The 27,622-nt window shown below is 44.1% G+C and overlaps 2 protein-coding genes across 5 annotated transcripts in view; one reads left to right on the top strand and one right to left on the bottom strand.

Annotated features, from left to right (window-relative positions):
- The first annotated feature begins 3,747 nt into the window (after positions 1–3,747).
- On the top strand, positions 3,748–18,276 carry LOC121339349 (beta-1,4-galactosyltransferase 3-like). Of its 3 annotated transcripts, XM_041411097.1 has the most exons (7): positions 3,780–3,995; positions 4,153–4,329; positions 11,155–11,390; positions 13,002–13,192; positions 13,833–13,955; positions 16,627–16,731; positions 17,641–18,276. In XM_041411097.1, the coding sequence occupies exons 2-7, from the start codon at positions 4,296–4,298 to the stop codon at positions 17,780–17,782; spliced, it is 831 nt and encodes a 276-aa protein (XP_041267031.1). In that variant the 5' UTR covers positions 3,780–3,995; positions 4,153–4,295; the 3' UTR covers positions 17,783–18,276. The 3 variants fall into 3 exon arrangements, with proteins under 3 accessions (XP_041267029.1, XP_041267031.1, XP_041267030.1); XM_041411095.1 differs by having other exon boundaries at positions 3,748–4,329; XM_041411096.1 differs by lacking the exon at positions 3,780–3,995 and having other exon boundaries at positions 4,307–4,436.
- A 957-nt stretch (positions 18,277–19,233) lies between these two features.
- B4GALT4 (beta-1,4-galactosyltransferase 4) overlaps positions 19,234–27,622 on the bottom strand; it is a 28,337-nt gene continuing 19,948 nt past the window's right edge. For both annotated transcript variants that reach the window (XM_041411092.1, XM_041411093.1), the window contains exons 5-7: positions 22,748–22,870; positions 20,289–20,393; positions 19,234–19,858 (exon numbers count right to left, since the gene is read on the bottom strand). In XM_041411092.1, coding sequence (XP_041267026.1) covers positions 19,717–19,858; positions 20,289–20,393; positions 22,748–22,870 — 370 coding nt within the window. In that variant the 3' untranslated portion in view covers positions 19,234–19,716. The remainder of the gene's footprint in view (positions 19,859–20,288; positions 20,394–22,747; positions 22,871–27,622) is intronic.

Raw genomic sequence — 27,622 nt, 5'->3', positions numbered from 1 at the left:
TGATATTGCATTGTCTTGTCTGCAGCCTAAGGCCTTACTCCTTTTCCAGGAAAACACAGCGGAATCTATAATGGGAAAAGTATCTATTTTAAGTGTTCTCATTTCAAGGCTACTCATTTCACTCTTCCTCTGACCTAAATGTTACAAGCAAAAGTCAAGCAAAAACATTTCAGGTCCCTGAGACCGCTGCCTGCATTATGGAGATAAAGGAAATAGGAAACAGGAGAATACAGCCTAAACTCCAGATTCTCATGGCATCTCTAGCAGTCATTTTGGGCATGGTGCCCATCACTACTGAGATTGCTCTGTAAAGACACTGGCCATGACTCAGAAGTGAGTGGTGGTCAAAACATAGGGCAGGCAGTCACTTCTCCATCCCGAGGGGAAGGGTGCCACAAGCTGTATTAGTGAAATGTCTGTTTGACAGGAGCCCACTGTTGGCTCTTCCAGAACCTAGCAGAAGCTTGGATATCCAGGTTCTGTTTCTAAAGCTCTCACTAAATTACTCTAGCACTGGTCCAAGGTACATGATATCAGTTATCCGGGTTTTTTAACAGCAGGGCATCCACCTCTCAGAAACATGGAAGCAGTTTTAAGACTCTTCTGAGGAAGCCATGCTGAAAATTTAGCATACTAGAGAACAAGCCAAATTCATACCTGTGTAATAAAAAAAAAATCACAAAGGTGCTGCTAGAAGAACAATGTGACATTTACAAGCCAAGATCCCGCAAAGGGCTGAGAAAGAACTGCTGTGGCCAAAGTGCTTGAAACATGCACCTCACTAGAAATCACAGTGTCATGGTTTAAAGCCACCTCAGTCCCCAAAAATGAGGGACAGCTCTGCTTGGCTGAAAGCATCCACCTATAGAAGGACTAATGCTACCTTCCTGTTGCCTCAATGGAAACCCTGGGGACTGAGAGGGCCCTGGATAATGCACACTGACCAGCACTGTATGAGCACCCAGCACTGGTGTCAACCACTCTGTTACACCAGCTGTTCCTCCCCTCCTCGGGCCCTGCATTTTCAAGGCAAAGCTTCCTAAAGCCATTTTGCTGCACTTTCAGTAGGGATCTAGTGCAGCCCCCAGGAGACAGGGCATGGAGGAGAAAGGGAGAGAAAAAGAGCAAGCAAGAATGAATTTTATTAAACAGAGTGAGGCACTCCTCTCAGTCTCTCATCATGTTCAGGCCTGATTGGAAGTGAAAGCGCATTTGGAGGGAGGGAAAGCCCCCTCCCTTGGGACAATCCAGAGGCTCTCGCACAAACTTAATTTCAAGCTCTGCTGAAGATGGTGTTTGGTTTGGTTTGGGTGTATTTTGGTTTGGGTTGGGTTTTTTTTTTTGGTTTTGTTGGGTTTTTTTTTTGTATGCATTCAATTTAATTTCCCAGGGAGCTGTGTGAAAATGAGAAAGGCAGACCTTTGGCTGTGAAGCCAGCCCAGTGCCTGGTTCTTACAGATCCAGTCTCACATTGTTTTCCTCCATCACTGCCCTCAATAAATCTCTGCACAAAGGTTGCTAAAATTCCCCCCACCTCCCTTCCACACTTCAGTGGAGACAGTTACATTATTTTTTTTGCATTTAAGCAATCCAATTCATTTTTAATTCCAAACACACCCTACTTTCCACAGCTCTGTTTAAAACAGGAGCACTGTGACCTTGAAAAGGCTCAGACCTGCTGGCACCATGAAGTTCTGACCTGCACTTTGCTCCTCCTGGCTTGCTTTCTTTCTGGTGAGGAAAAGGCTCGTGATTGGGTTTATGATCCACTCATTTCAGTGCTGATGGTTGAAGGGGAAGGAGAGGAACTTTATTTGGTTTGGAAGGTTCCTGAGGGAGACACACCTGGAGATTTAGCTCTCCGAGCCCGCACAGAAACGTGCTGGCTGGCTCGTCTGCAGACAGCTGATCTGCCTAGCTGTATTTAGTTTTCCAGGCTGGAGAACAAATATACACACAGGTGAAAATACAGATTAGGGTAGGCTGTTTTCATCTGACCTCATTCTTCTGCCCAAGAACTGGCACAGGGTGGTAATTTTTACAACCAAGCCCTGACTGCAAGGAAGTTAGCAGAGCCACTGATGTGGGGCAGCTCTAATGGTTCAGTGCTCCCTTCTCCAAGACATAGGGAAGCATTCATGCTTTGTTCAAATTCTTCCTACACTGAGATTTCCTACTGTGACCCAAGGAGGGATTGCAAGAGAAACATAAAGCACTACTGGTCCTGAAACAATTACCATCTGCATCCCCAGGTCATACCACGAAAATCTTGATTCCTTTCTTTGTTTCACAGCTGATGCAGAGATTAATTCTTTCCTGTCCTTGGCATTGTACTTGTTGGAGCTACCAGCAGAACAGCGAGTGTTGCTTTGTTTTATGGAGGGGAAGGCAAGCAGGGTGGGTTTGCTGTGATTGTAGAGGGAATGGCACAAGGAGAATGTAAACAGTAGAGGCTCATTGTGGTGTACAAAAAAAAAGCCACCTTTGTGGCAGCAGTATTGTGCGGACTTCAGTAAAGCAAGACTTTGCCCAGGGAAAAGAAAAGTTCTCAACATTTTTTATTTAAAAACCCAATTAAGTTAAAATTAAATGTGAAATGATGACAATTTGTATCCAGGCCTTAAGCAATCCACTTTAATTGAATAATGGGTTGTTCTGCACAGGAGAATGACTGAGATCAAGTTTCCCATACATGTGTCTCATACATCTCAGTCCAACTCTGAAGCAAGAGTACTCCCAACTCCTCATAAAAGTGGTATCACTCTCTCCCCCCATCTCTTTCCATGCCATCCCATTTGGAAGGCAAACAGCAGCCACGAACCACAGAACAAGGGACCACTGGCGACCATCATGTCCACCCCTCCCACTCAAGCAGGGTTCCCTAGAGCACGTTCCTCAGGACTGTGTCCAGGCAGCTTTAGAATCTCCCCAGGGAAAGAGACTGGCAGTCTGTCTGGGCAGCCTGTCCAGCGCCCAGTGCTGTGCCTGGCCTGGGCCAGCACTCATGGGCCGGCTGCCAGGCCAGTGGCTGTGCCTTGGAGCGGGATGCTGGGCTCAGGGAGCCTGCTCCCCCTCACAGATTTCCTTTTAACCCTCTCCCCAGTGCAATGCCAAGTCTTCTTTGTAGCCGTGTAGGAATTTAATCTGTAAAATGTCTTTTCCTCTCCTGCATTGAAGCAAAAGCAGGCACATGAGAGCAGACAAATGACTGACAGCACAATCTAACCCCATCTCTTTACAAAATCAGCCGGAGGAGAGGGGCATAAAAGCTGAAATTTTTCAGGGCAGCATGGCCGTGGCAGGCCTCTCACAGTGGCCAGGCTGCTGTGGTCCCTTTTAGGCACTGGCTGAGGTGTATCCGTTCCACAGCATCGCCTAATAAATCACTTCGGAAAAGACCTCTGAAATCATCGAGTCCAACCTATGGCCGACCACCACCACGGCAACTAGCCCACGGCACCGAGTGCCACGCCCGGTCCTTCCAGGGACAGAGACTCCACCACCTCCCTGCGCAGTCCATTGCAATGTCTAAATTTCCATTCATCTCTCCCTGACCAGTTTAATAACCAATTTAAAGTGGAGACAGTCGGATGTTCATCGAGGAGACAACACAGAGTGCAGTTCGGCAGCCACCCCATTCTCCCTCCTCGCACACAGCGGCGGCCGCTGGGGGGGGAATGACTACATCTCCCAGCATGCCAGGCGGTAGCACCGCCCGGCCGGGGCCCGCCCTGCATTCTGGGAGCTGTAGTCTGGCCGGAAGGCGGGCGGGGGAGGGCGGGTGCTGCGCCTGTGCCACAGCGAGCCCGTGCCGCTGCCCCGGGGCTCCGAGCGGCGAGGCTTGGCCAGCTCCTGCCTTCTTCCAGCCCGCCTGGCACCGCTCGCACCGGGAAGGGGAGGTCTGGCTCTCGGCGTCCTGATGAAGCCCAGCTAGGGGAGCACGCTGCCGTCTCAGAAAGTTGGAGGAGAAGAAGGAGGGGGAGGAGGAGGAGAAGGTCTGCACCGCGATGTAGCCCAGAGCGTGGAACGGCAGCCCGCGGAAGGCAGTTCGGCTCCTCACCGCCCTGATCCTGGAGCATGGGCTAAAAACTATGTTCCTCTCCCGTATGGAAAACCATTGTTTCCTGCTGTTTGTGTTTGTCTTCCAAGCAGTATTTATCCTGATCCTGTACCGAGGCGGACCTTCGCGTGCGTTCCGCGGGTTTTTCGAGTCGCCTCAGGTGGTGGATTACTCGAAGCGCCACGATGTGTACACAAACCTGAGCCTGTTCACCCGGGCCCCCCGTGAGGACGCGATGCCCTACTGCTCAGCGCGGTCCCCAGTGCTGGGTAGGTATGAGCCTCCAGAAACCACGGCAAGCTGCGTGACAGAGCCCCTCTCATGGCCCTGAACGGGTCGGAAATGGAAGCTGTGTCTTCTGCAAACTTTGGAACAGGTGTGCTGATGTACTTAGGCTGACAAAATTTAACAATGTGTTGGCAACTCGTGTTGGTTTTATTGCTTGTGTGAGGGTAAGTGTTTTACTGGCCTACAAATTTCCAGTACTGAGAGTTTGGTTACATAGATGTCAGCATTGTAGATCAAGAGTGAAAACAGTGCATGGTGATAATATCAAGTCAGACAGACTTTCTTTTTTTTTTTTTTTTTTTTTTTTTCTTGGCAGTCCTGTGTAAAATGACCCAACGATTCAGAAAATGCATAATATTGACCTCTGACTTTAACTCCTGGATTGTTTGTCTTAGCCTTATATCAAGCCTGTAGTTCAATATAAATTTATTAAGTTGACTTGAAATCAGCTTAAGGAGGATGTATGAGGATGGCACCTTGCTCTTCGTGGTGATCTTCTAGTCTATGATTGTTACACATCCTTTAGGCTTAGAAACTTCTCTGTTAGACTAAAAGTCTGGTCACAGGTTAATTTGTATTGACAGTAGGACCAAACCAGAGCTGATCTTAGAAGCAGCATTCATCCAGCTGTGGCAGCTCTAAAACAGTTGAGAAATTTTAAGTCAGTACAAAGCCAAACCTATAAAGCAGGTGTGTTGCCAGTAAAGTCATGGTGCTGCTCAGGCAGTAGTGACTCCCTTTGACTCTGCCAGCCATGAATGGATTAAGTTCCATCAGCATGCACTTACAGCTGGTTTGGGGCCATCACCTTCTTAGGGTACTGTGTAGTAAGTTACTTTTGTCACTTTTTCCATTCTGCAAAGGTTTCTGCATGAGTAAATGTTGAATACAGCTAGCCTTGGACTGCTGTTCTAGGAGAGCTGGTCACTGCACATGGAACCCATAGGAACAAATGGTTGACCTTGGTTCACGTGGAAGTTCTGTGGGAAGCCAGTGCTCTTGTGTCAAGTTGATTACTTGGGTTGGAGAACTCTGCTGGGACCCTTTGGATGAGCCTGCTCAGACTGCAATCTTTGTAATGATGCTTATTCTTTTGAGATGTTTTCTTCCTTCCCCTGTTGCTTGCAATTAAATTAAATACACACAGTATGTGTGATGAAATTGTAAGATAGCCTTGGGTGTGTGTTTCAGCATTTCCCTCAGAAATGGCTCTACTAAATCCTGAAATCCTGATAGCACAGAGCCTTTTCACGCAGGTGAAATGGCCTCAGTGCACTGCAGCCCATTCAGTTCTGGGATGCTCCAATTCCTTGTTCCAGGCTGAATTGTTTTATTTGAAAAAGCACAGCAGAAATGTGACTGCACCTAATTTGTCTCCACTACTGATGAAAATCCCCTCTCCTAAAGAGTCAGATAAGACAACTTTAGTGTCAAAAAGAAAGAACCAAACAATTCTGCAGCTTGCCTGCAAACCATCAGATAAGTAGTGACGTATATGGGGGAGGCAGATGCAGAGTAAAATTACATTAATTTGTGCTCTTAGAGCTGGGAAATCTTTTTAAGCAATCTTCTTCTGCCCATCACTGAGTGCTAAGAACAGGGGATCGTCCTGCAGGTGGTACTTCAGAGCTAAAATGGAAACATGATGTTAGTCACAGACAGAAACAAACAGTAAGCTGGCTGGGAGAGAAAAAAGGCAACCACGAGGCAAAGTAACTGTGTGAGCTTTGCTGTATGAAAATACTGAGTTGAGCACATGAGCCATTGTTGAAGTGAAACACAAGTAATTTGGAGCACTGATACAAATTCAGCTTAAGAAATACGAGGTCTCTGCTACTGCTTAACTTTTACTCAGTGGTGTTTCCCTGTAAATATAGGCTGTAAATTATTACTTCTATCACAGCACGCAGCCTCTTCTGGGCGTTTGGCTCTTTTCTTAGCTGAGAAGCATGCTGGTTTGTGAGGGAGTTGTCCCTTGTTTTGTACGTGATGGGCACGTATGAATTGAGCTATAAATACTTTATAAATGTCTTGAATAGTTGTTGCCATCATCTCTCATGATACTGATGATTCTTGGAAGCATTATATTGCAGAGAGCAATGCCTTTTAATATTAATTTCATCAACTCTATTAAATGAGATTTCAAATCAATTCTTGAGGACTCAGCCTCCTGTTCAGAGCTGGTAATAAGTCGCTGTGCCCACTCTAAAGTGTGTTAAAGTACCTGGAAGGATGCCAAATGGCTTAAATGGTTTCTGCATCAGGGCTTTTATGAAGTGCAGCACTTTTTCCATTTATATATACAGTAGATCATTTTGATAACTGTTTGAATGTTAATCAGCTTGCAGCTCTTCTGTCTTATTTCCTGTCTCCTGAATCTGTAGCAACTTGGTGCTTCCAGGACTTCCAAGAATTACAGTATAATTGCTAATCATCTCTGCCTTAGAGGAATTAGACTTCTGCTGACTAGTGGTGCTTTTAAACACCTAGTGTTGTCCACTGAACATTTTGTGACCAACAACTTGAAAAGCATTGCAGGTATTCACTAATATTGTGAATAAATTACTCGAGTTCCCTGAAAGGTTGAAGTTTCTACACAAGTAACCCATTGCCTGTTTCTTCCTCCTCTGTTTTTAGAAAAAGTGACATGCTTATATGCCAGGGTTATACTTCATTAAACATAACTAAGCAGCTTTTAAATTCAAAATCTGACTTTCTCACGTTGCATGCAAGATGTCTTGCTTCAGTTTATCTTTTCCTCTCATGAGGAAGAAGTTTGGTGCTAGAAGATTTGGCTTTATTGTGTTATTTCTGGTTTGGTTTAAAGGGGTACCTCCCTTCATGCATGGTATGTGCTAAACAAGTTGGTTTGGCCCTCGAGGACTTTAATAGCTGAAAGTTCTGTCTGCAGCTCTGCTGTTTATAATTTGCTCATGCTATGGAAGGATTTTTTCCAAGCCCTTCTTATAGCAGTTACTGCCTTTCACTCCCATCTGTCATAACCTTTTCATGAGCAGGACCATCTGTTGTATTAAGTAGCTCCTGCTATATTTTCTAATGCTGCCAGAGTTTCTTCTCTTGGATTGAAAGAGAAATAAAAAGGTGGCAGTGCTGAATGCTGAGATTTATTTTCAGGTGTCATTGAGGCAGCCTTGTAGTCTTATCATTAGAAGCTGATGCTTAAATGAAAGCTGTTGGTCTGATTTTTTATTTTTTTTTCCCAAGCACTGGTAGAATTGCACAAATATGACTCTGTTAATGTAGTGTGTTACACTGCAGTAATCCAGTGCAGCGTTCACCCATGCCATTGTTCCTGTTGTTTATCTTGTGTAAGTTCTGATTATTCTGATTGGGCTTGGCAATTACAGCTGCAAACTCTAAATGAGTTCAGAAGTCCTGGAGTTACTTCCATAAGGTGGGATAGATGTGGTCAAAGATCCCTTGATAGATAAATATATTGCTTGGGGAGTGAAGCAAGCAGGGAGTGTGCTGTCACTGGCACCAGCTAACACAGACAGGGAGTTGTGAGACCTAACTGTACACTGAAGTTTTGTATTCATTAAACACCCTCTATGTGATGGTACAGGCACAGAAACATCTTTGGAACCAGGCCATGGAAAAATTGCTTGGACACTTCAGGGTGTACCTTCTGTACCCTGCCTCAACAGGGATCCTGTGCCTCCTAGTATGTGTAAGATGGGTTTTTCTCCTAAGGCTGTGCTTTGGCAGTTTTATTTATCCCCCTTTGTCCAGCCTGCAAGTGCTCCGTTCACATTTGGGATTTAATTGGATTAGATTGCATTAGCCTTTTGTTAGTTGGACGGCAGGGAGACGTGAGAGCCAGAATGTAGCTTGTAGCCAAGGAGTGTAGGGCAGCCAGAGGTTTTGGGGATGTAAGTCACACTGATTTTTTTATTTTTTTTCCTTCCCTTGGCATATTCCTGATTGAATTTCTGAGCTGATTTGTTTGAGGTGTGGAGAGGCAGCATGGCAGAACATTATAACTTAAAAAACCTGGAAAATGCAAATGTTACCCTCCTGAATGGTACGCTTGGGTGTGGAAGGAGAGAGCAGGAGTGAAGCTATTCACATTATCTTACTCATACTCTTACGTTCAAATTAAGATCTTATTTTTTCTGGAATTTAAAGCTTGTTGCTGCAGAATCTTACTCTGCAATACAGAGTTCCAATTGTTTTTTAGAAAATAAAACCCTGCCTTTGTGGGAGAGTAAAAGAGATTAATTGCCTTTCTTATTTTTTCCTTAGAGCAGTGATCTATAGTTTAAATCCTTGAATATAATACTTCTTTAGCAAGCTCCAGTTGTCATCAAATCAGTGGTTAATGGTGCTTTAGGTTGAAAGATCTGATAATCAGCGAGTCCATTAATCTAAACAGCAACATAAACTACAGGTTGATAACATTGTTGGGCTGAAACGTGGGAGTCTTAACGGTGGAAAGGGAAACTGCATGCACAGAGGTAGGAAATAACGTCATGAAATGTTCACTGTAGATGTGACCTAGGTTCATAGCCCACACAATGATTCTCTGAAGAACCACTCTTCTGTTTCAGGTACAAATATATGGCAGTGTACTCTGCTTTCCTGCTGCGGGTAACGCAGTGAAAATCAAATTCTCCTGTGTTTTAAATAGTTGGAAGGACTGAAAAGTGATGGTTAAGAGTCAGCTATTGCGAAATCTTGCTGACAAGCAAAAGTCAGGCTTTGTTTTTAAAAACAAACCAACAAACAGAAACCAATGAACAAAACCCATGCAGTGGAATTCAGACCAGATGTTTTTGACAGCATGAGAAATGGGATCAGTGACTCTTCAGACTGACCTTCAGGAAATTTGTGTGTTCCTTGAGGAAGGAAAGGAGACACTTATCAAATACAGGTTTGCTCATCAGAAAGGTGAGGTGTGGCAGCTTCCTCATAGTAGCAAAATGCTCCCTGGTTCAGAATGGACACTTTGAATTTGATGGCAAATTTAGTCCTTAAGCCTTGTTACTGCTCTAAAAAACCTAAAACCAACCAACCCCCAAAAAACCCAAACCTCCAAAACCAGTGAATATAAGATGGACTGGAAGAAGCATATTCTGGACTCACTTGGTCATTAAAACACACCTGTACCTTCTTCTGCTCAAATGAAAGCTCCTGAACACCAGGCCTAAATATTTGCTCTCTCATGCTTCATTATCAGAATTTATTTCAGTGGTTTAAGAGAGAATCTCACTTACAAGATACTGAAAACCTGATTTAGCACAGCCATAATGTTAACTATCAGCTTGGAAAGAAAAGAAAATCCTGGAATTTATTTCGGTGGTTTAAGAGAGAGTCTCACTTACAAGATACTGAAAACCTGATTTAGGACAGCCATGATGTTAATTATCAGCTTGGAAAGAAAAGAAAATCTTGTTTATAGATATTAAAAAAAACAAAAAACAACAACACACCACCAACTACAAACTTGCCTTGCAGACTTCTGGTGCAAAAAAACATTTTGCCTTTGGTAGAATGGCCTGCAAAGAATTTTTGAATAGACCTGTCGTTTGAAATTGCCAGCTTCTAATTATGATTTGGGTGAAAGTTTTTTTCCTAGTTCATTTAAGCATTGGATGTTAATCTTGTTCTGCATCTGTGTTTTATTTTCTTAAAAGTTCACAGTTGTAGAAAAACATTGAGACACACTGGTTTGTGTATAAATATAAGTATTCTGCTACTTCTGAAAGCTTTTCTCACTACTCAGGAAGACAGGCATTTAGATAATTTAGAATTTATTTATATTGTAACAATGAGGTTTGTGTTAAAATGGGTATTGACACTTTATATGGATTCTTTTTCACTACGACTTGTCAGTATTTTTCCATCTGAAGAATGGAAGGATTCATGTAAAAATGCAGATCTTTTTTTTAATTAGGCAAAAATTCTTCAAGATATCCAGTATATTTTATATTAATATTATTTTTTATATTTGTATTATTATTTTATATATTTCTATTAAAAACAAATTGCTGAGTAGAACAACGATCATATATAGTTTCTTTTGCTGTCCTGTGCCTGTTCTGACAATATAACATCTTTCTTCTTTATCTTTCTGTCATCTGCTTCTCTCAACGTTTTGAAGTGCTGCCTGCTTATCACTGCGTATAAAAGGAAATAATATAGCAAATTCAGCCATTGTGGCATGTGATTATAACATCAAATTGGACTTGAAGTGCTCTTAAAGGTAGAGCTGACATTTTCTAAAGCATTTCTATTCATCCAGGCTTTAAACTGTTTCTCCCCTGACCTGCTGAATATCCATCCACTTGCACATCTTTGTCCTTGAATCTCTTCTGAAAGAGGCTTAGAGAAATTTTCCAAATGGGTAGCAAAAGCAGATGTGTCTGTTCATCTTGAATAATTTTCAACGCTGTTTCTTTCAGCGAATCCATGTATTCAGGGATCTCATCTAAGCCACACAAGGCTGTAGCAGGCAGGCAGTCCCAGGGAGAAGCAGCTGTGCTGCAGCCCAGTGACCCTGGCTGGCCGTGCCAGGACTCGGGATGCCTGGCAGGTAGTGTGTCTTCCTGGTGCTGGGCTGGCCACCTCTCCCTGCTCCACTTGCTCCTTGTGGAGCAAGGACAGGTGGCCAGCAGGCAGCAGTGACATTTATCATGGAGCCACTTCTGCATGGGTGCTGTTAACTCTTCTGTGGTGGGGCTGCTGTCTGAGGGAGCGAACATGGGTAGCTGATCTCGTAGGTCTGACAAAAGGTGGAGAAACATCACTCATCTTACTTTTCTTTTTTCTGTCTCTCCTTACAGTTGGTCCATTAACCATCACCTTCAGGGTGCTCCCTAGTGAAAGGATGATCATGAAAAGAAATCCTTTTGTCCAGTCTGGTGGCCACTACAAGCCCCCTCACTGCTTTCCCCGCTACAAATCCGCCATCCTTGTGGCCTACAGGAACCAGGAGAAGTACCTTCGCCATCTTCTCTACTACATCCATCCCTTCCTGCAGCGCCAGCAGCTCAGTTACACTATCTACCTGATTCAGCAGGTAAATCCAAGTCAAATGTGCTTGCTGGGAAGCTCACCTACACCACTTAAGGGTTGGGTTCTGAAGAAGAAATGTGACTCTTCTGATGTGGAAATACTGTTTTATGCATGGGCTGAGAGGAGGTCAGATGGCTGTCCCGCCTCCATGACTGCTAATGATTGAAATACCATACCACTTGTCAAGATCATCATTCTGCTATTAATTGGTTCTGTTGTGGTTTGTTTGGTTTTTTTTCCCCTGGAGGTATAAATTTGTCACTAAGTGGTTGTGTTTGAAAGTAAACCAGCGGGAGAAATGAACCCCCACAAAATCACCTTGAGAAAGATTTCAGATCGGAATTACAACTTAACAGAAAGATTACAATAAATGCATTCATACAGAAACACTGGCTTAAAGTGACAAAGTCAGAGTAGAACCTGTCCCCCTGTTGGTCAGGATGGTGGTCACAGTCTGATTAAGTGGTGGCTGCAGTGTTGAAAAAGGTGGTCCTGCAGAAGGTCTGGTCCTCCTCTGGGTTCCTCGAGCAGTGATGGTGTCCCAAATCCCCAAATCGAGATTATATGTGGTCAGGTTCAGGTGGTACCTCCCCCAGGACAGGGAGTTTCACAATGGAGTGACGTAGTCCTGTGAGGGACAGAATATTTTTGGAGTCCTTGGTGGTGGTTGTTGTTGCCAGGTGTTCTGCTGGTGCCATTGAGTTCATGATGGTCCCTTAGCTGAGACCCTTGAGGATGGGTGGGACTGCTGCTTCACCGGAGAGAGGTACCACAGCTGAGTCACTGGTGTGAAGAGAAAGAAACACTCTCCTGCCTTGCAGGGCTGCCTCTTTTTTTCTTATGTAACACCCAGCTGTAGCCTGAGGGGTGGCTGTGCACTGGGCAGCTGCTGCAAATGACCCTTCTTTAAGAGTTTGTCTGAAAATGGTGCAGAGGAAAGTAGAATGCAGAGTTTGGTTACACCCCACAGTAGCAGTTTCCTTTTGTAACCCAGGACAGTGGTAACTTTTGTTTTCCTCTTTTTGAGATTTGCATGTGGTTTGTCAGTGTGACTACTGAGGAAAACCTGGAGACTAAATGCTGAAGTGAAGCTGGATATTTTCAGTCTGTGTCAGATATAAACATGTGGCATGGCCCTGCTGTGGGGCAGCCTGTGCAGGTCAAATAACCCTTTGTACCTGACATGGACTAGTGTTGCAAAAGATCAGTGGCAAGGGAGCAAGTTTCGGATCCATTAATTAAAACCAGTATTGGGAGAGCAAAGAAGCTTTTTTTTGTTTTACCAAGATCTTTTTCTCATTTGTAAGTTTTAGTAAACCATGGTCAGGGCAAAAGTGTTGCTGTGCAGATGTGTGCACCTGAGGATTGGCTTGTGGGTCTCTTGAAAGCTGCCAACAGTGCATAGCCCCTGTTGCAACAGTGCGTAGCAAAGCTGACAATTGTTGAGAACGTTGTGAAGAGGATGGGGGACATTTTCAAAGCTGGAAGCGTGGAATTTGCAGCCAGCATTGATTCATTCATTTGAATAAGGCTTTTGGACTAAAACAAATTTCAGCTGAGTTATCTAACAACATCTTTGTTGTTTTGGTGAAGAAAGGTAGTTTTTCTTTTCCAGGTGGGGACTGGTTCATTTAACCGAGCAAAGCTGCTTAATGTCGGTGTCCGGGAAGCCATGAAGGATGAAGAGTGGGACTGCCTTGTCCTGCATGATGTTGACCTGGTGCCTGAGAATGATTATAACCTGTACATTTGTGATGAATATTATCCCAAGCACATGGCCAGTGCCATGGATAAGTTTCAGTACACGTAAGTGCCTCCATTTGCTTTCTGTGGATATATTCCACTTGGTTCACTTCCTGTTAGAAAGTATGGGTGGGAACAGTGAAAGACACAACCTTTATGAGATTTTCTGTGTGTTAGTTTTGGAGTAGTTACTTCCTAGAAAAGGATATTTTTGACCCAGGCACGCAATCGTGAATGTTTCCTTTCCTGTAGTTCCCTGTTCCGCAGTTAGCTCAGCTTGCCAAATGACTGGCAGGTTTCTGTTTGACTTTCCTTCAAGAAAAAAAAAGTATAAGGTGGGAATATTGGATCATGTGGAACATGATGTGGTAGGTTACAGGTACTTTAAACTGATCTGAGATACGAATTTTGAAACCAGCTTTACTTTGGTCAGTTTTGGGGGAAGGAGTTGGGAAACAATGAGGGGAATGGAACATGATGGGAATTACACTGGGTTTACTGTTTTGGGGTTTGGCATTGTCAAGACAGTGACTGCAAGTATGCAATTAATGTATGTGTGACTTGGATCACGCTGCTAGTGAGCTCTAGTTTTAGGTGGTTGGGTTTTTTTGGAGGCATTAGCCTTCAATAGTGAGCTCTGGTTTTTGGTGGTTGGGTTTTTTTGGAGGGTGGTGTTTGTTTGCCTGTTTGTTTTCTCTTTTAGTCTGCCATACAAGTCCTTTTTTGGGGGCGTGTCTGCTCTGACTCCAGAACATTACATGAAGATGAATGGGTTTCCCAACACATACTGGGGCGATGGTGGTGAAAATGATGACATTGCTACAAGGTACCAATGCACAGGACAGGCTTGGAATGGATCTAAGGTGGCAAGTGAAGCATAGCAGCACCCTAGGAAAGGAAGCAACAACATTGTTCCTTAATGTGCTTGCAGTGCCATTGTAATCCCAAATGCTGTTGGTATTGGGAATGCTTAATGTCAGAAGGTGCTCAGAACCTATGAATCCAATCACTGTGTTCTGGGAAAAGGAAGCTTTCTCATTTCTGGGGAGCAGAATGTTATTTCACATCCTTGTGCCTTCAGTGCAAGGGGTTGTAACTGCTTGTAGTTGACAAGTGCCTCCACTGATGCTGACAGCCCCAAGGGAGGGAAGGAATCTGCAAGCTTGACGAATAAGAAGGTACTTAACTAATTCTCAGACAGTTGGCAGTTTTAAGTTAAGTGCATTTAGGCTGCTGCAAGTGTTACCTAATCACTGATACTTGGGATTAAGGAGCAAGAGGAATTCTACCTTTTGTCTGCAGTGCTGGGTGATGGAGGAGCCTGTGTACCAGCGTGAGTCAGTGACAGCAAGAGTTGATGGTTTTTCTTGTACTTTGGTTGCCATGGCAGCAGCATTCTATAGATGAGTTTAGTTCCAGGTGCTCTGCCTAATGTGAATTCTTCAAGTACAGAATCATGGCTGCAGCTTCTGTATTCAGCTTTGGAATTGCACTGTGCACCTTTATGATCCTGCACTGAGGCAGGCTCACAGGGAGTTTATAAAACTAAACTGACCATGGAAGCCTTTGTTATTTTTGTCTTGCATAATGTGACAAGTTACAGGGTTTTTTCAAAGCAGCGTTCATCTGGGAATTGAAAGCCGGATTTTTTAATATAGAATTCCTCCTTTGCCTTTCAGAGAAAGCCAACTAAAAGGTTGTATGGTTGTTTAGAGAGTCAGCATTTATGAAAGGAATAGAATGCCAGGAAAATAGATCTTTACATCAAGTACTACAATGCTGGGTCTATTCAGCTGTTCTTAGTATAGCTTAGGCATCTAATTTGGTTTTTGGTACCCAGGGTAGAGTCATGCCAGTTATGCATAGGAGTGCACTTCTTTGAAAAGAATCCTGGAAGGCAAGTGAATTCTATAGCTCCCAGAATAGTCCTTTCTAGAAGGAAATTAGAGCCTATGTTTTCAGAGAAGACTTCCACTAATGATTAGCAATGTTTTGGCCCAGAGATACATGGAGGCTGTGGACAATGCCTGTTAATGATTTATTCACATTCTGAAGTCTCAGCCTGCAGAAGTTCGGAATGAACTGGCTGTTCTTCAATGACCAGCTGGGATCTGGATTTTAGGAGGTGCTCAAGCACTTCTTGCCATGTAGCAAAAAAAATAATGAATAATATTTTGACATTTTAATGTCCAGTTTTAAAAAATTCTGTGCAAAGATGATTTTTTTTTCTGGGATACTGCTTATTAAAACCAGAGTTAGTGAAAAAAACTGCCAGCTGCTACTTATAGTCACCAGACTGCAGTACTCTGTGATACAAGTTGCAGCAAATACCAGGATCTACCTTCTATTAGAAGTAAACACTGTTCTAATTGGAGCCACTCATGTGTTAACATTTTCAACTACAGGAAAGTCTCTTGGACTCTTCTGAACAGTAAATGAATGTATTAACTATTCAGTTTTAGTCTCATTTGCAATGCAAAAAACTGTAACAGCAAAGCTAGTTTAGTGCTCTTGCTTTTTTGTCTCATTATGATTGAATGTGCCATAAGCTTATGTTCAGAAAACAAGAAACTTGTCTAAAACTCCATGTGAAATAATGGAACTACAGCACTGTCAGTGAAGTGTTATAATCATCTGATGGCTCTAGCCTAACAAATATTTTCAATTCTGTAGCCTTTCAGCTTTATAACATTCCTGCAGTATCAGATCCTGATGGAATGCAGTCAAAGGCTGCACACATGCCAGTTAGATAACCTCAATGGAGCAAACATTCGTTCTTACATTGACAGGAATTTTCTCTGCCTAAGGGCTGTCCTGTGATAACAGAGATTTGGTAGCCCTAGCACTATTGAAGGCACTTTTTATTGGCAAAGTAACGTAGCTGCTATCAGCAGTGGGCTGTGAGTTGCTTGAAAGTCACCCAAAATGCTGGGCTTAGAAGCTCTGTTCTTGAATTCTGAGCCTTCAGTCCCTCTTCTCTTATCTAACTGTACTGCAGCTGAGTTTACATGTGTTTGTCTGGTGCCTGTATTTACCCCTAATCTTTTATGAACCAGTCTAATCAGGCCATCTGAATGAATGGCACTTCTCAGAGAACACAGAGGCTTAATCTGGTTTTGAAACTCAGGACTGGCTTCCTTTCAGAAACTGCAAGTTTGAGGTCTTTTTTTTTTTCTCCTTAAAGTTTAGGTGATGGACCTCTAGGCAGCAAATCTCTGCTCTTAGGAGGAAGTGGAATAATGCTCAGATTCAGGGGAACTGCTCTTGAATGCTGTGTATGTTGTAGTTCATTCCCTGCTTGCTCTAATCCCCTGTGCACTGCAGCTGGGAGCTTTCTAGACCAAGCCTGGCCTAGAGCCCGCTAGAGAAGGTCATGTGGCCCTGTGCTGCTTCTGCACTTTGTTTTTATTGCATTAGCACTGAAAATCATCTGTGACCATAAGCCTGGAAGTGGCATCTCTGTGCCTAAGCAAACGCTTTTGTGTGTTGTTTTAAAGGATCCACTTGGCAGGAATGAAAATAGTGCGGACATCACCTCACCTTGGCCGCTACCGAGTGATGGACTACAATGAAGAGACAGAGACCCAAGAGCCTTGGAGGAGGTACCTGCTGGGGCTGGGGGCAGGTTGGCTGTTGCTGTCATCTCCCCCAGCACAGGCTACGTGTGCCTCATGTCACTGCTGCTTTTTCTGCTTTAGGGAGGCTATTTAAAAGCAGCCCCCAGTCAGTTTCAACTGAATCATTTGGCTCCTGTCTTCACATTTGAAGGGTTTCTCCTAGTTTCCTGCCTGCCTTTTCTTCCTATTGTGAAGGACACATGCCAGCTAGGAAGGTAACACACAGATTTAAACATGAAATTATACAGGGAGTAAAGCTTAAAGAAAAAAAATACTGTCTGTCTTATAAATAGGGAGATTTCAGTTTGAAGAGGCACTGTGTTACAAGTCCCCAATATTAAAAGCTGGCTGTTCAGTCTGTGTGGAATTACAACATACCATTAAAATAGTGAAAAGCAATATTCTAGTTTGAAGACATGAGAAAGGTGCTATGAGAGACTTGATCAAAGACTGTTTTATATAGAAGAGCTGGAGGAGGGTGTTGGGTCAAGTGTGGTGGAGGCTTCTCATACCAGCAGTGCAGATTTCTCTTTATCATCTCAAAACTCAGGTTTCCATAACAACCCTGTCAAAAACCTACCTACAGCAGCCTGTGTACACCGTGGCTGCAAACTTCTGCGTTGCACTCCCAGCTCTCTGTAAGCTGCTGACAGCTTCTTGGTTTTTGGAGACTCTAGCTGCCACCTCGCTGGGCTCCCTCTCTGATCTTGGTCCAGTCCAAATTGTCCTCCTTGTTTGGAATACTCAGTGTCAACTCACTCTAATCTGTTCAGTCTGTATCGTGGGAAGAATTGTCTCAGGGCTTTTCTTCCCTCTGGAAGACTCTTTCTTCTGCAGCTTCAGCTGCAAATGTTACCTTCTTTCTTCTAACTGCAGGTATTCTTCCTCCCTCAGGCCTCCTTCCCAACACAACACCAGAAAAACATGGAAAGCTGACGGAATGAATACATTACAGTTCAGGCTCCTTTCCAGGACTAAGCATCCTCTTTATACCAAGATCACTGTGGACATTGGATATGTTCCCCCATTTTCTTAAGAGACTGAAGACAAAAGCAGAGGTTGGGTGCCACATGGGCATTCAGCCAAGCCCTCCCATTTTCCTGTGGCATCTGTCCCACCTGAGATTAACCCTTTTGCCTTTCACTTTTCTTCAATGTTTCAGGTTTAGAAGAGGCTCCAGGAACAGGGTATGACAGCTACTAAACAGTCTGTGGCTTACTGTAAAAATTGTCCAAGTCACTGTAAATCTGACTCCTGAGCCATGTCTACAGCAGCAAGCCAATCCAAGCTTTCTGGAGCCTTTGTTCAGTAGCTGGATAGCTCTGTCCTGCCTTGTACTTAAGTGTTAATTGGGATGCAAGCCATTCTGTCAGATTGGCCTTGACGTGTTGTATTTTGAGAAGGTGTTGAAGCCATTTACAGTTCTATAAATATCTTTTGTGAATTTGAGTAAAATAAATGGCGTTGTGTGTTTGGCTTAAGAGTTTTTCAGAATGCTGAATAAGAGTGTAATAAAAGAGAAAGTTGCCCTGAAACCAGACAAACCAGTTTAAATCCCCGATTTTTTTTTCTGACCCAAAACACCACTGTTGAAATTGTTTTATTGTAGCTGCAAGTAATGCAGACTGAGTGGGACCTGAGGCTGTCACCTAGTCTAACCTCCTGCTCAGAGCAGGGAAATTAATCTACTACTACAGCTGTTGCTCAGACATTAAGTATCACTCAAGGCTGAGCTGTCTTCAATATAAAATACTTGTGAGAAATTAAATACTAGTTTTTCCTCAAGGTCAAACATGTCAACAGTGGAGCTGTGACCCTGGCAGGAATGTGTTTGTAATTACCTGACTGTGAGACTGACACAGTCAGCCCAAACCCTTGCCCTTGCTGTAAACCTGCTTTCTCTGCCACTCAGTCTGTAGCACTGCCTGTCAGGTCCAGTTATTTTGAGAGTGTGACACGGGGTATTTTGGCTTGTTACTTGAAGATACAAAAGCTCCTTCACCACTGAAAAGCTGCATCCATGCCACTATACTTAAAAACATTTCGTTTCAGTCTTCTCCACAATTGGAATAATATCCTAAAAGAAACTCTCGCAAGGCTGGCTTCACATCAACAGTAAAGACAGTTAAATACAATGCAGTAAGTCCAGTGCTCTAATCAAGACTTCTGCCCAAATCCAGCAGCACAGTGGAACAGAAGGTTATCCACAGCCTTTCACCTGTTTCTTAAGCAAGACTCAGAGAAGATGATGGTCTGGGTATGTATACAAATACACACTCTGCTAACAGTGCGGCCCAAAGCATTAGAATATGTGGAGCAGAATGCCTCCCCCTCCAACACAGCTGGCCACTGCCTTTCCTTCCTGATCCCTGGAGAGCAGGAGGCATCCTGCTGCAGAATGAGACTGCTCACTGCCACGGGACGTGTCAGCAGTCCCTCAGCAGGGGACACTGTGGTGTGAAGGATGAGACACTCTGGAGTTCAGCAGACTGCATTTATTGAGAAATTTGTAACATCTCCTTACCCGTTACCATTACTGCCCTTCCCTCACACATAAGCAGTTTTTCCTTAGGCCGGAAAAAATTAACTTTTCTTATCATGTTTGTCGTTCTTGAGGAGTTTTTGTGCTTTTAATGAGACCACAAATAACTTTAGAAAGAGTTGCAAAACCAAATATTTTTTCAGGGAGTTTGCTCAAGTCCTTGGACCAGCCCAAACAAGGACACATTTTCTTTTTTCCCAGAAAAAAGTGCATAGAAGAACACGAGGACCTGTCCCTTGGGTCAGCCTGTAACTCCAGTCCTCACAAAAGGAAACTCTCAACCACTCAATGAGATGCTGTGAAGGAGCACTTTACTTGCTCCTGTGCTACTGAAGGACTCTTCCAGCAGGTGCTGGAAGTCATCTGCTCTAACAGCAGCCACAAAGGAGATCTGTTGCCATTTCCTTTAACTTGGAAGGTGCTGGCTCCTATGAGACCTTGGGCTGCACACTGAAGTCCACTGTGATGTTGATGTACAGTGGGTTGTGTTCCACAGAGAGCAGTTTATAGGAACAGGAATTCAGGCCGTCTGTCTTCCATGTTCTAGAGACCTGACGGAGAAGCTTCATCCTGAGGACAAAGAGGACAAAAACCTTCACTGACATGCACAGGAGTTTTGAGCTCTTTCCCCACGGTACTAAGTTTGGAAGCAAAGCTACTGCTATTTTTTATCTACTGGAAATACAAAGTTGTTCCTGTTTTCAGCACAATCACATATGAAGAGAAAAATCCTTATAGGTCAATCTCTGAAATTGTGCTTTAATCATACCTATGTAAGTGTAATTTTGGAAGTTTCTAGGGAACACCCAGTCAAGTTCTATGCAGATCTCATGTAGAGAAAACAGCTGCCAGCTGTGAACAGTGGTGTCACAGGGGTGTCCCCCAGAGCCTCTGGATACCACAAGAAGCCTGTTTGGCCTGGAGCAAAGAACTCGTCCCCAGGTGCCTGGCTCAGCCACAGACCATGACAATGCGAGGCAGAAACCGGTTCTGGACCCACCTCTCTCGATTCTCCTCGTTGCCGTGGTCACGCTTGTGGAAGATCATCGTGTACCTGGCCACATCAGCAGGCGGCCTCACCACTTTCATCTTCTGCATCTCAACCCTGCAAGAAGCAATAAGAAGTGTTGTGAGGAAGGCAACACCTATAAACCAGCTGTTAATGAAAAAAACCCAACAGCTGGAGACTTCATCTCTTGTAGGTGCTGTGGAAGTAAACACAAAGAGTTGTAAGAGCTAATGTGCATCTCTTCCACAACCCATTTTGCCAGAGAAATGAGGCTCAGAGTTGCATTCCTGGAGAACAGGTCTGGGGGGGTGACAGATACACCTGTCTTTTGAACAGAAGCAGGTAACTACTTACAGTAGAGATGTAGAGTTTTTGAAGCACACATTATACAACAGTACATTTATATCAGTATTGACTGCCCTTATATCAACATGGACTGCTCTGTACTGCCCTGTAGCAAGTTTCCACATGTTCTGCAAAAAGTTCATCTCAACCCCTGCAATAAAACCCCTATACCTGATAGTTCTCCAAAAATAAATTAAAAGCTTGTTGTGTTTTTTAGTAGCTGGCAGACAGCTGCAAAACTTTTATTTGTTCACATGAAGAAAATTTCTCTGAGAACAATGCCAGAAGCACTGAGCATGGATTTAAATGTCTGACATCAGGTGCTTAGTTGGAGTTTCTGACCTTACACATCTGTGGAGCACAGCTTTGCCCTGACAGCAGAAAGAAAGAAACTTTATGACAAGGGAATTAACAAGTAGTCCATGTCTATGCTAGTCACTCATCAGCTGAAAGAAAAATAGGAAACCAAGACTTGAAAAAACTGAGCCCCTTACAGATTTCCATGACTCTGTAGCAGTAAATTATCAAACAACTATGACAAATGATCTGAAGAATCTCTCTGTGTTACACGCCTTAGGAGGGGGCCCAAACGAGACCACATCACCTTTGTTCCAGAGGCAGATCCGCAGAATGTGTGTCCCCGGCCCTGAATTCTGAGAGCACCGAAGGGATGCTGCCATCTGCTGACTTCCCTCGGGAAAGCTCCAAGGATCTGTGCACAACTACCCACCCGACAGCAAGCTTGCCATTGCCCCCCCTGCAAACTCAGTCACCAGGCCAGCCCAAGGCACAAGCAAAGTCCAGCTGCAGAGCACACACTGGGTCAGGACTTCCCAATCAAGACCTCAAGAGCTGCAAAGCCACACAAAAACATCACTGGTTTCCAACCCCTTGCAAACATCATAGAGACCCTCAGTAAACCTACTGTCCTGCTGCTTCTCTGCTGCCCAAGGGAGTATCTGAAAGAACTATACCAATGGGAAGCCAGGAAATCAAATAGCACCAAGCCACCCCCTAAACTATAAAAGTCAGCTCCCAGGAGGTCACAGAGAAGTTGGCGCATATAGGCAGGAGTAAGAAGGAAAAAATAGCTGTCATTAAGGGATAGAAATCTGTACCTGCAGCAGACCTTTCCAGTTTCTTCAGACAGAGCTGACCAATCTGCTGAACTGACACTGACAAACACTTTTCATTTGCAATTCCTAACTTCTAACACACTTAATCCTCTCTATATTTACATAACATCAGCAGGGATATAAATTTAATGTCACCAAAATGTTTGTTTGCATATTTAAGCAACTGAAAAGGATAACAACTTAAAAATGATGGAGTATAAACCGAGTTACAAACTGATAGGCTCTGCCAGCAGAGCTTGTGGAGTGTGGGTTCCTATCTGCTGTTTGCTTGTGGTTTTTTCTCCATTTACTAATAGCAATGCAGGATTAGAGGTTTATTCCTAGGCAAAGGGCAAAAGATCAACATAAAAGTTTGGTTGACTTCTTTGTCCCACTAAACCTCTCCAGCCAGCAGGTTTCTCCTACTTTGACAGGCCCATCTGCAAAATGAGTTTTCACAAGAGCAAAGGGCACATGCACGTATATGTAGACTTTCTAAAATCCTAGTTACTTGCTATCTTCACACTATAATCAACACTACACAAATACAAACTAAGACCTACTTGGAGTAAATCCAGTAGTCAATGAATGCAAAACACCCAGTGCCACCAAAACACTCCCACATTCTAGCAAAGCACTGGAACTCCATACATTTGTATGTCTGGCAAACCACACTCCAGACTTCAGTTATAACCAATTTCCAAGCAAGAATACAATGTGTGTCTGAGACAAAACCACGCCAGACCAACCAAATAACTTAACCCACGCCCAGCCAAAAGTGCTGTGAGGAAGAGGATTAGGCATCGGACATACCTAACCCTTGCAAAGAGGAAACTGCTCACAGAACTCCATCTTGGACTTCACATCTCCACTGCACTACTGTTCAGTGCTGTCCTGAATGAACGCCCCTGGGGTGTTTTGCTCTTGGAGGCTTAGTGCAAAGTTGGGCCAATTTTTAAAATTTCTTAAAACTAGTTCCTCATTGCTTACCTGATTCGAAGGTCGTCATCTTCTCCACCCCAACCCCAGTAGTTGTTAGAGAATCCATTTACTTTGGAAAACTGATCTCTTGTAAGAGCAGTTACACCTCCAAAATATCCCCGGTACCGTAACCTAGACGTACAAGAGAGAATGAAAAATTAAAAGTCAAATTCTATCAATAATGAAAACGTCACCCTGATACTCCAGATCTAGACTTCTCTTTCACAGAGTTAAGGGTGCACAGATCCTTAAAAGCTGGTCCTGTTCTCCTCCTCTTTTCACAAAAAGATGGTGATTTGCTTTAGGCCAGAAAAAATTACCTCTCCAACTGAGAGAACGGAATCTTATTCAGAAGTTTCTCTCTCTTTACACAATTCCCCTGCCAGCCAAGCAGGTACTTCATTTCAGGGACTCTCAGGTATAGAACAGCAACAGCTATGCACTAATATAGTGGAAGCTCTGCAATAACAACAGCGAGCCACTGATTATCTTAGAGCTGAGTCTGAAAAACTTGGAAAGAAATCAGCTCACAGGCAAGAGCACATGAGCTCCTGTGCCATAACAATTCCAAGGTAAGGTATAGTGCAAGTTACTTAGTAACCCAATGCAATGGAGCTCAGCTCTAAAGGAGATTAATTTCTAACTTTTACCTTCCTCATCCTGAAACATGCATCTACTTTTAAAAGATGTTTGCATATCATGTTTGTTTGTCTTCTTAGGCCATTCTGCCAATTGCTTTCTACGATGCCCTCTGTCTTGGCCCTTAAGGTAAAGTACGACACAGGCTCTATTATCTTGCCCCAGCCCATTCAGAGGTGACGGGCACATGGCTGCAGATTGCATTTGCACATGTATGTGAATCTAAACACACGAACAAATTGCCAGGGCTAGAAAGCACACATTATGGCATTGGACATGCCAGACAGTGCTTATTATTATTTCTGGCTTACCATGAATATAATTTAAAAAACACCAAAGGAGAAAATAAATCAACGCAAGACCCTCAATACAACCTCCCTCAAGACTATTTTTCTGGGCTGATTTTTGCTCACAGCATCACAGAGGAATTGTGAATGTCAAAGGGACCCCTGGAGATCACATAATCCAATCCCTCTGCTCAGAGCAGGGTCTGCTAGAGCAACTTGCTGAGGAACATGTTGAGTCAGATTCTGAGCACCTTCAAGGACGGAGACTCCTCAATTTGTCTGGGAAGCCTGTTCCAGTATTTGCCAATCCTCACAGTAAAAAAAAAAAAACAAAAACCTTTTTCATATGCTTAAGTGGAATTTCCTGTATTTCAGTTGTGCCCATTACCACTTGCCTTTCACTGAGAAGGGTCTGGCTCCAGAGTCTTTACTCCCTTCCATCAGGTATCTATACACATTTCCAAGATCCCCCTCTGACTTCTCTCTGCTAAACAGCCCCAGCACTCTGAGCCTCCCTCACATGTCAGATGCTGCATTCCCTCAATCATGTTCTCAGGCTCTCCTCTGGACTTGCTCCAGTGTGTCCCAGAACTGGGCACAGTACTCCAGGTATCACTTCCATGGCGCTGAGTAGCAGGGAACAAGCACCTCCCCAAAACCTGCTGATAACTCCCCCCCAAGATGCCACTGGCCTTTGTCACAAGGGCACACTGCTGGCCCAAGGTCCTTTCTGGTAAAGCTGCTTCCCAGACAGCTGGCCTCCAGCAGCTGCTGGTGCACAGAGTGACTTCTCTCCAGGTGCAGGACACTGCATTTCCCTTTGTTGAACTTCTCTGTTCAGACTCCTCCTGGCCACATTCTCCAGCCTGACAAAGGCCCTGCTACATAAACCAACGCTGTGAGATTTCTGTCCTCTGAAAACCTGCTGAGGGTGCAGTCTGCCGTGTCTTCCAGGTTACTGATGAAGACTCTAACTAGAACCAGCCCCAGTATCAAACTCTGGTGTAAACCACTAGTGACTGGCCTCCAGCTGGACTTTGCTCTACTAACAAGAGCCCTTTGAGCCCAGCAGTGCTGGCAGTTTTAGCCCATCTCACTGTCCACTTACCAGTCTGTACTTCATCACTTTGTCAGTGGGGCCATTATGGGAGACAGTGCTGAAAGCCTTCCTAAGATAAACATTATCCACTACTACACCCTCATCCAAGCTAGTCAAATCAGAGAAGGCTCTCAGGTTGGTCAGGCCTGACTTGTGAACAGATTTGTACTCTCTCCTTTGTCACCCCACTGCAGAGGAGACAAGCCACAGGGTAGAGGAAGTTCCATCAAGTTTTAATTACACATTACTACCTTGAGACTTACGCTATGGATACTCCAGAGGAACGCAGCAAACAAATGGAATGGACAGCAAGGAGGTCCCATAAACAGGAACAGCAGGCAGAAGCCCTCCCCAGCCTGCTTTCAGGACAGTCACCAACAAGACCACATCCCGTTCCAGCAGTCTGACCATTTGGGAACTGACTTCCCAGGCACACACCTATGTACACACCCCATGCTTGCCTATCCACCCTGTGATTCCCCTACACCACTGCAGAGGCAGACACCAAAGGAGCCAGAGCTGGGGTGCACGGGGAGAAGTGGGGCCAGCAGGACGAGGGGAGGATTCTCCTCCCCCACTCAGCCCCAGAGGGGCCACATCTGGAGTGCTGTGTTCAGTTCTGGTCTCCACAGTTCAAGAAACACAAGGAACTGCTGGAGAGGGTCCAGCAGAGACCACAAGGCTGATGAGGGGTCGGGAGCATCTCTCTTATGGGAAGAGGCTGCAGGAGCTGGGCCTGTTTAATCTGGAGAGAAAACTGAGAGGGGATTTCATCAATACAAGTACATATCTGCAAAGTGGGTGCTTGGGAAGAGGCTGCAGGAGCTGGGCCTGTTTAATCTGGAGAGAAGACTGAGAGGGGATTTCATCAATACAAAGTGGGTGCCAAGGGGACAGTGCCAGACCCTTGAATGGTTTCCACTGACAGGATGAAAAGCAAGGCCATAAATTAAAACACAGAAAGTTCCACCTCAACATGAGGAAGAACATCTTTCCATGGAGGGTGGCAGAGCACTAGAACAGGCTGCTTAGGGAGGTTGTGGACTCTCCTTCTCTGGAGACATTCCAAACCTACCTGGATGAGTTCTTGTGTCACCTGCTCTAGCTGACCCTGCCTTGGCAGAGGGGTTGGACTGGATGATTCCCAGAGGTCCCTTCCAACCCCATCCATTCTGTGATCCTGTAACCAGGACAGTGCTGCCCATTCAACCTTCCTCAGGCAGGACAGAACTGGCAGGGCCCAGGCATAACTTGCTCCCAGCTGACATCACCTGCAAAAATACATCTCTGTAGCAACCCCTGCAACCACCCCTCCCCTGAGGACAAGAGAACATTAGCTCCTTTGGCATTCTTAAAATTGGACTGAAGAATACATACAATAGGAATGGTCAGGAGGAAAAGATGTTGAGCTAGTCTCAAGGAAAAACCTTAATTAAAATAAAAGAGTTTTCCCAATCTTATCTTCAAAACTTTAATATATAAGTCTTCTGTCTAAAAGAATCCAAAACTGAGCTGTAGTTTATGTAGCTAAAGATAAGACACTGGATCTCCAAAGGCACATGGCTGCTGAGATTACTGCACACTGCATTACAACAGAATATAGCTCCCTGGAAGAAAAATAATTCCCCCCACCCCACACCAGGAAACTCCAGAAACCCCAAAATCAAAAAACAAACAAACAAACAAAACAAAACAACAACAAAACACCATCTCCCCTAAAAAACACCCCAAAACCAACATTAAAAAATCCCACAAAACATAAACCAACCCACATTTCTGCCCAGGACATTTTGTGTTAATACAGAACACAGATGGGTTCAGTTTTCTCTACCTTAGCTAGGCAATATGTCTCAGTATGCTCACCTCAGCTGCAGCAAAACACTGAGGTCACCCAACTATGATTGGTATCAATCTGTGGTATCAGCTCAGTTCCAAGTATCACTCTTGAGCTCAGAATCTGAATTCCTTCAGACATGCCTTGGAAGCCGAGCATTATTAACCCCACTTCATGGATGCATAAACACAGGCAGTGACACAGAAAAAGTATTATTTATCAACTCAAGTTGAATGATCACATTCAAGCCACCACCATTCCAGTGGAATATTCTGTAAGGCTCTGCAAGTGTTCCAAATGCCTGTCACAAGCCTAGTACGTATGTACTCGTTCCAGTTTTCACTAAATGACTGGAACAGGAATATTATTCTGTGTCAGTATTGACACATCCCACCTCTTCCTCATATATTTAACAAAGGAAATACAGAAGCAAAGCAGAGCTTTACTTCAAAGTACTTTGAGATCAGCTTTTGAAAAGCCCATTTTTAATCAATATTTAGAGTGACGTGACATGAACTGAATCTTGAAAGAAACAAGTTCAATGAAGACACTTTTAGTCATTGAATTCACCAAGCCCAGGAGCCTTTTCTCTCCGAGGTGTACTGACCTTGACTTTTCACTTTCAATTATTTATATCACATGAGCACTTAGGGAACTCATTTAAAAATCACAGTGATCCTGTGTTATACACTGTTCAGTCAAATAATTAAAGGACAGCCCTATGCCTTGGCAAATTCCCACACTTGAGCTCTCAGTATCCGACATTACCTCTTCAACAGCAGAAGTGGCAAGTTCTGTTACAGTAAGATCACTCCCACAAATCACAGGATCAGGAAACTTGCAAATGTGTAACCAGCTGTGCCAGAAGGTCTCTGCACAACCTCTGGCACATTGCTTTCCTCTCAAAACGCCCTTTAATTCAACTCCAGAAACCAGAACAATGACAATGATCATTTGGGCAGGTGACCACAGGGCTGACTGCAGAGGTGCCTGTCCAGTTCTGTGCTCCAGAGAGGTGAAGTGTT

The sequence above is a fragment of the Onychostruthus taczanowskii genome, unplaced genomic scaffold (genome assembly GCF_017590055.1).
Source record: "Onychostruthus taczanowskii isolate IOZ18803 unplaced genomic scaffold, ASM1759005v1 scaffold34, whole genome shotgun sequence".
NCBI classification, from domain to species: Eukaryota; Metazoa; Chordata; class Aves; order Passeriformes; family Passeridae; genus Onychostruthus; species Onychostruthus taczanowskii.
The sequence above is the reverse complement of the archived record's forward strand: the minus strand, read 5'-3'. Positions and strand labels throughout refer to the sequence as shown.

What these genes read in the sequence shown, in the direction of transcription:
- LOC121339349 (XM_041411095.1), top strand. Translation starts at nt 4,092, where the DNA reads ATGTTCCTCTCCCGTATGGAAAACCATTGTTTCCTGCTGTTTGTGTTT. An exon ending in ATGGATAAGTTTCAGTACAC is followed by an intron (nt 13,193 to 13,832) that starts GTAAGTGCCTCC and finishes TTTCTCTTTTAG; the next exon opens with TCTGCCATACAAGTCCTTTT. An exon ending in ACCCAAGAGCCTTGGAGGAG is followed by an intron (nt 16,732 to 17,640) that starts GTACCTGCTGGG and finishes TTCCTCCCTCAG; the next exon opens with GCCTCCTTCCCAACACAACA.